Source organism: Sturnus vulgaris, unplaced genomic scaffold (genome assembly GCF_052056855.1).
Source record: "Sturnus vulgaris isolate bStuVul1 unplaced genomic scaffold, bStuVul1.hap1 Scaffold_157, whole genome shotgun sequence".
Taxonomy (NCBI): domain Eukaryota; kingdom Metazoa; phylum Chordata; class Aves; order Passeriformes; family Sturnidae; genus Sturnus; species Sturnus vulgaris.
In genome coordinates this window covers 4,120,800-4,134,632 of record NW_028276074.1, presented here as the reverse complement: position 1 = coordinate 4,134,632, position 13,833 = coordinate 4,120,800, and the positions used below count along the sequence as shown (strand labels likewise).

The 13,833-nt window shown below is 50.6% G+C and overlaps 1 protein-coding gene across 1 annotated transcript; it reads left to right on the top strand.

Moving 5' to 3' along the window:
* Positions 1-3,275: 3,275 nt before the first annotated feature.
* On the top strand, positions 3,276-10,926 carry LOC148218843 (olfactory receptor 14J1-like). The gene is made up of 2 exons (XM_088157775.1): positions 3,276-3,280; positions 10,128-10,926. Exons 1-2 carry the CDS (start codon positions 3,276-3,278, stop codon positions 10,924-10,926), a joined length of 804 nt encoding a protein of 267 aa, XP_088013901.1.
* Positions 10,927-13,833: the final 2,907 nt, after the last annotated feature.

The following is a 13,833-nucleotide window of genomic DNA, read 5'->3' as shown; positions in this document are numbered from 1 at the left end:
ATTTGGGGCTGAAAACAAAGATTTGGGCTTAAGTGGAGGCACAGCTCCAGAACAGGCTGAAGGTGGGGGATCAAGAATTTGTGATTAGCTCCCAGGAATTACGCCAGGACTTCCAGAGTGTCAGCACCATGATCCTGAAATTGGAAGTTCCTGGAATTCAGCCCAGTATTTCCCCCAAATTTCCCCATTTTAGCACCAAATTTCTGCAAAATCCCCATTGACTTTAATGCCTAAACCTGGTTTCCCTAAATCCCTATTGATTTCAAAAGGTAGACCTGATGTTCCTAAATCCCCTTTGATTTTTTAAAATAAGTCGACTTGCTATTCCTACATTGCCATTGATTTCAAAGGGTAGACCTGATGTCCATAAGATCTCTATTGGGAGATGAATATTACAAGAGATGGAACAACTGAGAGACATTGTCAAAGATGGTTTATTGCTTTATTTCATCAGTCTCATAGAAGGGTGAGACATTCAAGGTGTTACATCCAGTGCCATAATATCAGAAGCTGACTCATTCTTAGTTACAAATGGCTTATATTAGTTTTTTAGCCAATCAAAACTTCTATGAATTTTGCTGGTGTCTATTTACACCAATCATTAATTGCTTTTCTTCCCATGGCTTTGGTGCAATTCATCATTTTTCAGTATATCATATAACACTGCACAAACCTACATTGATAAATCTTAACATCTAATTAACTTTACAGTAAGTCATTTTTGCTAAACTTCAAAATCTTTTACTATCTTACTTAGCATAGTGCTTTGCTTACATAATCCATATTTCTGTTTTCTTGAAACATATTTCTACTTAAACTACAAACTTATATTCTTGTTTTTTGTCTGTTTCACTTTTATGCTCTAATTCTCTAAGCCTTCTCCAAGGTCTCAGGTCAAACCCTGTATCCATCTCTATCTCTGAGCCTGTATGCCCAAGGCCCTGAGAGCTCTCCGTGCCTGAATTTCCCACACTGCAGTATCCCAATGGACCCTTGGTTCCGTGGGGACTCACAGTGGCAGAAGGGTCTCCTTGGTTCCACAAGGTCCTGCAGAGCCCCTTGATTCAAGAAGGCCTCAAAGTGTCATCATGGCCTCCAGGATTCCATGAGGCCCCACAGTGTCACAATGGACCTTTGGTTCCATGGGGTCCAGCACTGTTCCATGAATCCTCAGTTCCTTGGGGCCCTGTAGTGTCACAATGGACTCCTTGGTTCAATGGTGCCACACATTGTGACAATTGCCCCTTGGCCTGCCAGGACTCCATAGTGTCACAACGATTCCTTGCTTCAGTGAGGTCTTGTAGTGTCACAATGGACTCCATGATTCCATGAGGCCCTGCTGTGTCACAAAGGACTCTCGGCTCCATGATGCCCCATAGTGTCACAATGGTCTCCTTGGTTCGGCAGTGTCAGAATGCCCCCTCGGTCCCTTGGAGCTCACAGTGTCACTCTTGTGCCCTGGTTTCCATGAGGCCCTGCCGTGCTACAATGGCCCCAGTGGCTACAATGGTCTCCAGTGAGACTCTCTACAACCACCTGAACAGAGGCTGTAGTCAGGTGGGGGTCGGTCTCTTCTCCCAGGCAGCACCTGACAGAATGAGAGAGCACAGTCTGCAGATGAGCCAGGGGTAGTATAGGTTTGACATCAGGAAAAAATTCTTCACTGAAAGAGTGATTGGGTACTGGAATTTTCTTCCCAGGGAGGTGGTGGAGTCACCACCCCTGATGGCATTTAAAAAAAGACTGGACGTGGCACTCAGAGCCATAGTTTAGTTGATGAAGTGATATTAGGTGATAGGGTGGACTTCATGATCTCAAAGGTCTTTTCCAACCTCATTACCTCTGTGATTCTGTTTCATAATAGTCTCCATTGTTCCATGAGGCCCTGCAATGTCACAATGGACCTTTGGTTCCATGAGGTTCCTCAGTGTCACAATGGTCTCCTTGGATCCACAGTGTCCCAATGGCCCCTTGGTCACAATGAACTTCAGGTTCCATGAGCTTTCAGACTCTCAGCAGCAGTTCTGCAGTGTCACCATGGACCCTTTGTTCCACGAGGTTCTGTGCTATAACATGGTCACCTTGGTTCTGTGAGGCCCTGCAGAGTCACAATGCACCCATGGTTGCAGGAGGTTCCACAGTGCACCTTCAGGTTCCACAGTGTCACAGCTGACTCCTTGGTTCTGTGAGGACCCTCTGTCACCAAATCTCCAAAATATCAGAATATGACTCCTTAACACTAATTTCGTGTTCAAGAGGACATCCTTTTTTTCAGGCTTCAGGTCCAATGTGGGATGACTCCTAAACATATGTGGATACGTGATTCTACAAGTGTCTTGCTTATATTAAGTCACTACATGTGTATTTCAATTTACCATTTCTATAAAACCCACCACAAGTTACCAGGTTGTGTCCTTGTTTTTTCTATCACTGTACCCTTGAGCCAGATGTGTTTCTCTTCTCTTCTGACAGTCTCTGCTGGGAAAGCAGCTCCTGCATGCCATGATTCTCTGCTGAAAGTTCACAGCCACAGTAAAAATTGAATGAACCCTTTTGGAATCGAGCCCAAGGCTCTGTGTGTGCAGGCAGAGGCAGGCAGGAGGCAGAGCTGTCAGCAAAGGAAGGGGCCAGCGAGGTGGGGCAGCCGGGGGATGACGACAGCCTGCAGGGACAGAGGCGCAGGGCATGGACACCGTAGGACAGCCTGGGCTGCAGAGGCCACAGGGATGGGCAGCAGCTGAAAGGCCCTGACACAGCCAACTCCTGCAGCACTTGGGCCATGCAGGCTGGCCTTGGGCCTGAGGCCAGCAGGGGACAAGTGAGCCTTGCTGTGCTGGGGCCTCATTGCCTCCTTGTCCCTGCTCAGCAGCCTGGCAGGGGCCGCCCCATGGTGCTGCCCTTGGCATTGCACATGGCCAGAGCCCAGTGGGCCGGGAAGAGCCCTGAGCAATGAGGGAGGGACAGGATCTGCCTTGCCAGGGGCTGGGGCTCAGCCCTTGGCCCTTTGCATCCCTGAAACACATCCAGGTTTGCTCAGCATCACAGACACCTTTCCCTTGTTTGTCCCCACCTGTCATCACTGCCACCAGTGTTCTGCTCTCACTGGAACCTGGGGACACTTTCTGAGTCATATCCCTCAGTGGGAACCATTAAAACTTCAAGAAACTTTGGAGCTTGAACATGACTTTGAGTTCTTGAGAAATTTTCCTTCAGCTTTCTCTCAGGAACTGATGTCCAGGGACTCAGAACTGTTGGAAAATCCCAGCTCTACTGAAATGGGGTAATTAAGATGGGTTTTAAAAATATTTTATTCCATTATTAGACTCCTTGAAAGGTACAACCTAAGAGATGTAAAACTCAATGCCATTCTATCAAAAGCCAAGTTATTTCCTGGTTTCAATATTTTACAAATGTTTTTCAGCCTATTAGCTTTTGCCACACAATGGTGCTAATAATTCTAACAACAATCACCTTGTATTTTACTCCACATAGTCTTGCCAAAATGCATCTTTCACAGTTCTAATTCTCCTAAATATATGTTCTTTTTACAAGGCCAGTGTTTGAAACTTGTTTCTAGTTCAATCTCTCTCTCAGCAATGTCTTCTCTATTCCATGGCCTTTCTAAGTCAGCACACTTTTGCATCCAGATGTACAAGAGTGTGTGAGCTTTCAGTCAGGCTTTGAGAATCCTTTACAAATCCATTTCTCACAAATATCAATCACAGAATGCTGCGATCACTTCTACTCTAAAGACAACAGTAATAAAATACAGCCTTGAAAAGTGGAATGGATATTTCTAAGAAGGTCTTTGTCATATTTCTCCATAACTGGAGTTGAAAAACTTCTGAATGAATGGCACCAGACCAGAAGGAAATCAAGGCAGAACCGTTGTTTTCTAGGAAACCTCTGAAGAATTTGGACAGAATCGAACTCCAAAGTGTCTGATACTGCTCATGGGTCTCACTGAGGGACACAACTGAGAAAGTGTCCCCAGGTTCCAGTGTGAGCAGGAAATTGGAGGCAGAGATGACAGGTGGTGTGGGAAATGCAGGCACAGAGAGCTCTCAGGGCCTTGTGCAAACAGGCTCAGAGATTGAGATGGATCCAAGGTTTGACCTAAGACCTTGGAGAAGGCTTGGAGAATCCAAGCATTAAAGGTAAAATAGATATAAAACAAGAATGTAAGTTTGTACTTGAAGTAGAAATATGTTTTAAGCAAACAGAAATATGGATTATGTAAGCAAAGCAGTATGTTAAGTAAGATAGTAAAAGATTGTAAAGCTAAGCAATAAAACCTGTTATAAAGTTGATTAGAAGTTTAAGGTTTATCAGTGTAGGTTTGTGAAGTGTTCTAGGATTGGTTGAAAAATGATGCATTGTGGCAAAGCCATGAGAAGGAAAGCAATTAATGATTGGTGTAAAAGGATGCTGGCAAACTTCACAGAAGTATTTCATTGGATAAAAAACGAACATAAAGCATTGTAACTAAGAATGAGGCAGGTTCTGATATTATGGTGTTGGATGTAACACCTTTAATGTCTCACCCTTCTATGAGACTGACACCATGAGGCCATGAACCATCTTTTACAACGTCTCTCAGTTGCCCCATCTCTTGTAATATCAATCTCCCAATACACATTTTGTTGACATCAGACATGATTAATGAAATCAATAGGAACTTATGGACACCAGGTGTATCCCATTAAAGTCAATATGGATTTAGGAACAGCTAGTTTATCCATTAATGTCAGTGGGGATTTTTCTGAAATTTGGTCCTTAAATGGGGAAATTTGGGTCAATTTTGGGAAAATCTTAGGCTGAATTCTGGGAATTTCCACTCCAGGATTGCAGTGCCAATGCTCTGGACGTCCTGGATGATTTCCTGGAGGCCAATCCCAAATCCCTGATCCCACACCTGCGTCCATGCTAGAGCTGTGCCTCCAGGTAAGCCCAAAAATTTCCATTTTCAGCTGAAATCTGGGAATTTTGAGCCCTAAATTGATGGTTTTAGCACCAAAAATACTGGGATATCAGCTCTGCCCACTGAAGTCAACAGGAATTGAAGGACACCAGGTCTACCCCTGTGAAGTCAATAGGGATTTAGGAACAGCAGGTCTACCCATTGATAGGGCTTGATTGGGAAGAATTACTGTTTAAACTGGGAGCACTGGGAAGGGCTAAGGAGGGACACTGGGGTGACTGGGAGCACTGAAGGAAAAGTGGGACCACTGGGAGGGATTTGTAGAGATAAATGGAGATAAACAGGGCTCCAGAGCTAACTCATTAAAATAGGAATGAATAGGAATTAAGGGACAGCAGGTCTAGCCTTTAAAAGCAATAAGGTTTAGGGGCACCAGGTCTACCCAGTCAAAGCAATGAGGATGTTTGAGACACTCCTTTTGTGGGGCCCCAGGGGTTTTTTGTGATACAGGTGTCCAAGGGGTACCCAGGTGTATCCAGGTGATTTTTAGGGGTACTCAGGTGATTTTTGGGGACAGCCAGGTGTACCCCGGTGATTGCTGGGGGGGATCCAGGTGATTTTGGGCAGTATCCAGGTGTACCCAGATTATTTTGAGGGATATCCAGGTCATTTTTGGGGCACCCAAGTGGCCTGACTCATCCTGACAGGCCAGGAGAAGATGATGGCCACTGTCCTCCCAGTTGATGTAGACACAGGTGACCCTTGGCAGCTGCGGGGCTGTAGAGGGGCACCCCAACATTCAGGGGTACCCCAAAACTCCAGGTGAGGACATCAGGGGTGGGAGGGAGCCCTGAGTTACCTCAGGAGAGGATGCAGCACAGGTACAGCCAGGTGCTTTGGTGCATGGGGTTGGTGAAGATGGTATTCTGCACCAGCTCTAGCTCTGGGGTGGGCAAAGGAGACACCCCAAAATCTCAGCGGGGCAGCAGGGGAAACCCCAATATCTCGATGGGGGCACCCAGGTATCCAGGAGTTGAGGTCTACCCATTAAAGTCAGTTGGGATTTAGGGAAACCAGGTCTACCCATTCAACCCAACAGAACCCACCAGCTCACACTTTAGGCAAGGGAAGGGCTGAAAAATTTTGGGGATTCCGCAAAATTGTGGGAGATTTTTTTGGGGAATCCCTCACCTTCCTTCAGCCTTCCAGGGGGCAGTGCCCTTGCCATAGTTCCTGGTGGGCATCAGCAGCCACAGGCAGTGTTGCCAGGCTGAGAAGTTGGAGAAGCTGTGGCTCAGCAAGGGCCTGGTGAAGGCCAGCTCGGCCTTGAGGTCCTGCCTGGCCACAAATGCCTACCAGTGTTCCCAGGTGTGGACTGGGAAGGCACCAGTATAAACCAGTAAGCATTTGAGCCATTCCCGAGCTCCTGAGATATGTGGCAGCAGCTCCCAATATAAACCAGTAAGGCCTCATGCACCCAAACCCATTCCAAGTGTAGTCTAGGGGCTCCTTGTGTGGTCCTGGGGCTCCCAAGTTTATACTGGGAGGGCACCAGTATAAACCAGTAAGCACTGGGAGCCACCCCTGATCCCCTGAGCCCATGGCAGCAGCTCCCAGTAGAAACCAGTAAGCACAGCCTGAAGTCACTCCCAGTAGGTCCCAAGCACCATCCCAGTATAAATCAGCAAAGCCAGCATCCCCAGAAGTTGCTCCCAGTGGAGTGCCAAGCATCCCCAAGACCCCTCCCAGTATAATCCAGTACACCCCAGTTTAACCCAGTAAAATCCAGAATATTTCTGTATAACCCAGTACAAACCACTACAATCCTGTCACTCCCAGCACCCCATCCCAGTACAAACCAGTATAACCCAGTATAACACACAGTCGGCCACTAGGTCCTCCCAGCCAGCAGGGGGCACTCATACAACCCTGCTCCCTTTCCCAGTGGACCCAGTACAAACCACTAACACCCCAGCACAAACCAGTACAAACCAGTACAAGCCACTCACAGTTGCAGGGGTCGGCCACCAGGAGGTGCTCGCACAGTGCCAGGTCCTCCCGGCCAGCAGGGGGCGCTGCAGTGTCCATTGTGACCCTACAGAACCAAGGAAACCCCTGTGACACTGCGGGGCCCCACGGAACCAAGAGTCCATTGTGAGACACCTGGGCCACGTGGAGCCAAGGAACCATTGTGACACTGGGGAAACTCATGGGACCAAGGGTCCACTGTGACATTGTGGGGCCTCATGGAACCTGTGAGCCATTGTGACACTGCACGGCCTTGTGGAACCAAGGAGACCACGGTGACACTGTGGGGCCACCTGGAACCAAGAGTCCATTGTGACACTCTGGAACTACAGAGACCATTGTTGAGAGTATGGAACCTCGAGGAGCCAAAAGTCCATTGTGACAGATCAAGGCCCATGGAACCCAAAAGAGCATTGTGACACTGTGGGGCCCCATGGACCCAAATCTCCATTGTGACAGTGCAGAACCAAGGGGCCTTTGTGACACTGCAAGACCTCAGGGAACCAAGGAGTCCAAAGGACTCAAACATTCCTTGCAAGGTTCTGCCTTGGGGAAGGGGAAGCTGCTTAGCACACACTAATAGAAGGTGTCTGTTTTCAATGGGGACATTAAGGAGTTGTAGATTGCTTCAAAGCAGAAAAAAAAAAAAAAAGGGGGGGAACACTCCTTTTGGCCTGTGTGCAGCCAGTTCTTCAAGTAAAGCAGGTCCCAGGTGAGTGAGGACAGACAGGATGGAGTTGGGGAATGTGCAGCAAGATTGTCCACACTGGCTCAGACCTCAAGGCACAGCTTCTGTGAGCAGGCCAGACCTGAGGAGAGACCCTGCATCAATATCAATCACAGAATGCTGGAATCACCTCTGCTCTAAAGAGAATAGCAATGAAATACAGTCTTCAAAATAAGAACGTGTATTTCTTAGAATGTCTTGGAAATATTTCTCCATAACTGGATTTGAAAATTTTCCTAATGAATGGCACCAGACCAGAGGGAAATCAAGGCAGAGCCATGGTTTGTCAGGACGAGCTTGATCCCAATCAGCCCCGTGGTGCATTTGGAGCTGAGCCCTTGAACCTGGGGCCTGAGAGGAGATTGCACAAACCTTTCCAGGAGTCCAAGTCAGAAGAAAAACCCAAAGTGTCTCAAAGTATTAATGGGTCCCACTGAGGTCCATCCCCAACACAGGCTCCTCATGGACTCCTTGGAGGAGAGAATTCTCTACGTAATGATTGCCCAAAAACTTCTCAGAGAGGAAAGGAAAAAGGAAAGTACCTTAAAAAACTGAAGTACCTTGAAGTGTTAATGACCACCCTGAGTGTTGTTACTGATAAAGCCTCTCAAGGGACTAATTAAAGCAGATAACTGGAGGCCATGATTGCACAAAGCTCCCAGAGACTCCAAGGAAAATGCAAAATCCAAAGTCCTCTGAAAAACCTGCAGTCCCTGGGAGCATGAAGGAGCCCCCAGGGCCATTCCTGACCAAGGCTCCCCAGGGACTCGTCCCAGCACATCCCTGAGGCCACTGGGATGTGGGGGGATGCTGAGGGCAGCACAAGGGGTGGCAGTGGCCAGCCTTGCTGGGGCTGTGCCAGGAGGCCCCAGTGGCTCAGGACAAGGTGTCTCCTCCCAGCCCTTGGTGGCCAGACCCTGCTGTGCCCCAGGGCACCGAGACTTGGCTTCTTTTTGTCTCCACCTGTCATCTCTGCCTCCAATTTCCTGCTCTAACTGGAACCTGGGGACACTTTCTCAGTTGTGTCCCTCAGAGGGAACCATTAAAACTTTAGGAAACTTTGGAGTTTGATTGTGACTTGGAGTTCTTGAGAGGTTTCTTCAGCTCCCACTCAGGGACTGATGCTCAGAGACTCAGCCCCAATCCCCAAGAGGGTCATTAAAGTCCTTGTGCTGTGTCTGTGCTGATGAGCTGGGCTGAGCTCCCTGCACAGAAGGCGATCCTGGCAACCAAGAAGAGCTTCAAAAACACATTTCTCTTGATGAGCAGCTCCTGTGCACAGCTCAGCAGGGCTGGGGCACTGCCTGCAGCCACCCCGGGCACAGCACAGAGGCACAGAGAGCTTCAATCAGCCAGGGCTGGGAAGATGCTCAGATGTGCCTGGGGCAGAATCACTCCCAGCCCTTGACACAGGAAGCCTCTGGCTGCAGGACAATGCAGCTGCAGCTCCTGGAGCCATCTCCTAAAGCTGCAACATCCCAATGCCTGCAGACTGTGTGAGTACATTCTCTGATGATCTCTTGTGCAGAGCAGCCAGGGGTGCCCAGGGCTGTGGTGCAGAGCAGGGTCCTGCAGCCCAGGGCGCTGTGCTGGGGCAGGGACTCTGCTGCCTGCCAGGGACAGCTCTCAGCCAGCCCTGGGAGCTGCTCCCAGCACTGGGGGACAAGATCTGGGTGGAAGGAGACAGCTGGTGAGGCTTGGAAGTTTTCTTCTTGTGTGGTGAGGATGCTGCATTGTTCAGGGCTGCTCCCAACATGATATTTAACAGCAGAACATTTCCAAGTAGATTATAGAGGGAACACAGCTAGTCAGGGGCTGCATAAAAACTAAATTCCAGCTTTTTTTAATCGACTGCTCTGTGTTGCGTAGATGGGAAATTGCATATAGATATTAATCGCTCAGTTCAGGTTGGGAAAAATATAATATTTTTTCTTGGATCTTAATAAAGCAGTCAGTCACAGAAATCAGCAGTTACAGGCAGCATCAGTGTCAATTTTCCAGCCTCCTCAGGGTTGCTGTGATGTTGCCATCAGAGCCTGCAGAGGCAGAGCTGACCCTGGGCAGTGCCCTGTGCTGGGAGGGGTGTGCAGGGCAGAGCTGAGCCCCCAGGGCTGGGCTGGGCTCTGGCAGCACTGGTAGGACCCAGCCCTGGGCATAGGGAAGCAGCTGCTGGCAGGGACAGCTCCAGGCAGCAGAGCCCTGGGCAGGCAGTGGGGGGAAAGTGCCACCAAGCTGGGCTGGGATATTTCAAGTCCTCTCCAAACTGAACTATTCCATGATTATTTATTTTACAGATTCCCATGCCAAGACACAAGAAATGTCCAACAACAGCTCCATCAGCCACTTCCTCCTGCTGCCATTGGCAGACACGCGGCAGCTGCAGCTCCTGCACTTCTGCCTCTTCCTGGCCATCTCCCTGGCTGCCCTCCTGGCCAACGGCCTCATCATCAGCGCCGTAGCCTGCGGCCACCACCTACACACCCCCATGTTCTTCTTCCTGCTCAACCTGGCCCTCACTGACATGGGCTCCATCTGCACCACTGTCCCCAAAGCCATGCACAATTCCCTCTGGAACACCAGACACATCTCCTATGAAGGATGTGCTGCTCAGCTCTTTTTCTTTGCCTTCTTCATTGGTGCAGAGTATTTCCTCCTGACCATCATGTGCTACGACCGCTACGTGTCCATCTGCAAACCCCTGCACTACGGGACCCTCCTGGGCAGCAGAGCTTGTGCCCACATGGCAGCAGCTGCCTGGGCCAGTGCCTTTGTCAATGCTCTGCTTCACACAGCCAATACATTTTCCCTGCCCCTGTGCCATGGAAATGCCCTAAGCCAGTTCTTCTGTGAAATCCCACCCATCCTCAAGCTCTCCTGCTCCAAATCTTATCTCAGGGAACTTAGGATCATTGCTGTTAGTGTCTGTTTGCTATTTGGCTGTTTTGTGTTCATTGTTTTCTCCTATGTGCAGATCTTCAGGGCTGTGCTGAGGATCCCCTCTGAGCAGGGACGGCACAAAGCCTTTTCCACCTGCCTCCCTCACCTGGCTGTGGTCTCCCTGTTCCTAAGCACTGCACTGTTTGCCTACTTGAAGCCCCCTTCCATCTCATCCCCATCTCTCGATCTGGCCCTGTCAGTTCTGTACTCAGTGGTGCCTCCAACCCTGAACCCTCTCATTTACAGCCTGAGGAATCAGGAGCTCAAGGCTGCAGTGTGGAGACTGAACACTAGATGGTTTCAGAAACAGTAAACTGCTGGCCAATTTCTGAAAATCACTTGTAATAAAAATCTCCTTTGCTTCTTCTTGTTGGTTTGCTTGTTGGTTTGTTCTTTTCTTTCCTTTGTTTTAGCTTTTCAACATTGTACACAAAGAAATGTCATTATTTGTGCTGTATTTTCTTTTGATTTTCTCCATCTTTTCTGTGACCCAGAGACTGTCTCAATGAGGGGCTGCGCTCTTGGTAACTTTAAATAAAATAAAATAAAGATTCTCCCAGCAAAGATTTCTCCAGACATGCCCCTTTTCTTCCCTTCTCTGCAGCTGCAGCAGCAATGTCTGTGTGCAGAGCTGGGGCAGATCAGTGCTGGCACAGCAGCTGTGCCCAGCAGCAGCAGCAGCACTTGGTGTTGCCAGTGCTGCTCCCGTGCCACTGCCCCGCTGCCCTCCTGGCCCTCGTGTTGCTGCAGGGCCTGAGTGCTCTCGGGGCCGGGCACAGCCCTGGGGGTGGCAGTGCCGGGGCTGCAGCAGGGACAGGCCATGGGCACTGCTGGGGCAGCGCTGACGCCTCAGGGCAGGGCCTGGGGGCTCCAGGCTCCTTGGCCAGGTTCTCTCCACAACACTTGGCCAGCCCAATGCTGAGCACAGAAAAGCCCCGGGAGCAGCCCCAGGCTGGCCGTGGGCAGGCTGGGGGCAAACAGCATGGCTGGTGCTCTGCAAGGTCCCTGCAAGGGGGACACCCTGGCAAGGAGCAGCAGAGCAGGGGCTGATCCATCCCCACTGCGCTGGACACCCCAGGGCAGCGTCCCAGAGCGTCCTCATGCACCTGCCAACAACATCCCCCCTCTGCAGCCCTGGCCTCTCCCCCAGCTCACACAGGAGCTGCATCCTTGCAGGCACACACACGGCAGCACTGGCTCAGGAGCCCCTGTTTGCATTGCACACAGCAGGGTCAGCACCCCCATGGTGCTGCTGTGGGGACATGGAGCTGAGTGAGCACAAATGCCATCAGCCCCTGGGGCCAGCAAGGGCTGGGGGATGGCAGGGAAACCACTCAGGTTTGTTGTGGCCTCTGAAGTCAGCCAGGAAGTTTGTTCCCATGAGCTGTGAGTTTCCTGTCCCACTGCAAATGTTGTTGCTCAGATCCAGGGCTGCCTGGCAGCCACCCCCAAACTGCCTTGAGCATGTCCTTTCCTTCACCTTTGCTTTCTTTACTCTTTCCTGATCCAAAATTCTTCCTATGGCCCAGCCCTGTCCCCTCCCTTGCAAACAGCCCATCCCTGTTTGCCCTTTCCTCTCTGGTCCCACGCACCATTTCAGTTCCTGAGTTGGCACCATGGGAACATCCCTTGGGAGCAGGATCATCCTCCAAGTGCTTCAGGAATTGTCTGCAGGGTCCTGCAGTGCCTCGTGCTGCTCCCTTGCCAGAGGCACCACAGGCCAGGGGGGCACATCTGGGCTGCTGTGTCTGGGTGTGGAGCTCCCTGTTGTGGGCAATGAGGAGGGGCTGGAGAGGCTCTGCAGGACTGACAGGATGGGCTTTGGGGTCTGTGTGGAGAAGCTGAGGGACCTGGTCTGCTGGACCTTGTGAAGAGGAGGCCCAGGGCACATCCTGCAATTGCTCCAAGGGTGGTTTCAGAGAATCACAGAATCAGCAAAGCTGGAAAAGACCCTGGAGATCATCAAGTCCAATCTGTGCCCTGACATCACCTTGTCTTCCCTGAGCCTCTTCTTCTCCAGGATCAACGACCCCAGCTCCCTAAACCACTCCTCAGAGCACTTCTATTCTAGACCCCTCACCAGGATTTTTGCCCTTCTCTGGACACACTCCACCCCCTCCATGTCCTTCCTAAACTAGGGAGGCCAGGAACTGGACACAGGACTCAAGGTCCAGCATCAGCAGTGCTGAGCACAGGGGAAGAATCACTGCCCTGCTCCTGCTGGCCACACCATTCCTGATCCAGGCCAGGTGTCATTGGCTTTCTTGGCCACCTGGGCACACTGCTGGCTCATGTCCAGCCTGCTGTCCATCAGTGTCCCCAGGTCCCTTTCTGCCTGGCTGCTGTCCACCCATTCTGTTCCCAGCCTGGAGCACTGCAGGGGTTGTTGTGCACGATCTGGCACTTGGTCTTGTTAAACCTCACCTTGTTGGATTTGGGCCCTGGATCCAGCCTGTCCAGGTCCCTGTGCAGAGCCCTTCTACCCTCCAGCAGATCAACACTCCCAGCCTACTTGGTGTCACCACCGTTCCATGAGGACCTAGAGTGTCACAATGGTCTCCATGATTCCATGAGGCCTCCCAGTGTCACAGTGTCCTTCTGGTTCCATGGGAGCCCTTGGTGTCACAAAGTCCCTTGGATCCTTGGGCCTCAGAGTTTCACAATGGCACCTTAATCCCCCAAGCCCCTGTAGTGTCACAGTGGATCCTTGGTTCCATGAGGTCTTTCAATGCAGCAATGCTCTCCTTCTTCCACAGTGTCACAATGGTCTCTTGGTCCCAAGGGGCACCACAGTGCCAAATATGTTTCCTTCATTCCAGGGGTCCCTGAGGAGCAGCACTGGCCCCTTGGTTCCATGGGGCCTGCAGTGTCACAATGGCCCCATCATTGCACAAGGTCCTGCTCTGTCACAATGCTCTGCATGGTTCCACAAGGCCCTGTAGTGTCACTGTGGCCTCTTGGTTCCATGAGGGCTCTGAGTGCCACCATGAACTCCTTGGTGCTGCAGGGTCACAATGGAGCCCTGGTTACACAAGATCCTGCAGTGTCAAGAAGGACCCTTGGTTCCATGGGGCTGCAGTGTCACAATTGTTCATTTAGTTCCCAGAGTCCTTGCAATGGAACAATGGCCCCTTGATTCCATTGGGCCCCAGGCTCTCACAAGGCTCTCCTTGGTTCTGCAGTGGCACAATGGCCCCTTGGTTCCACAGGGCCCTGCTGT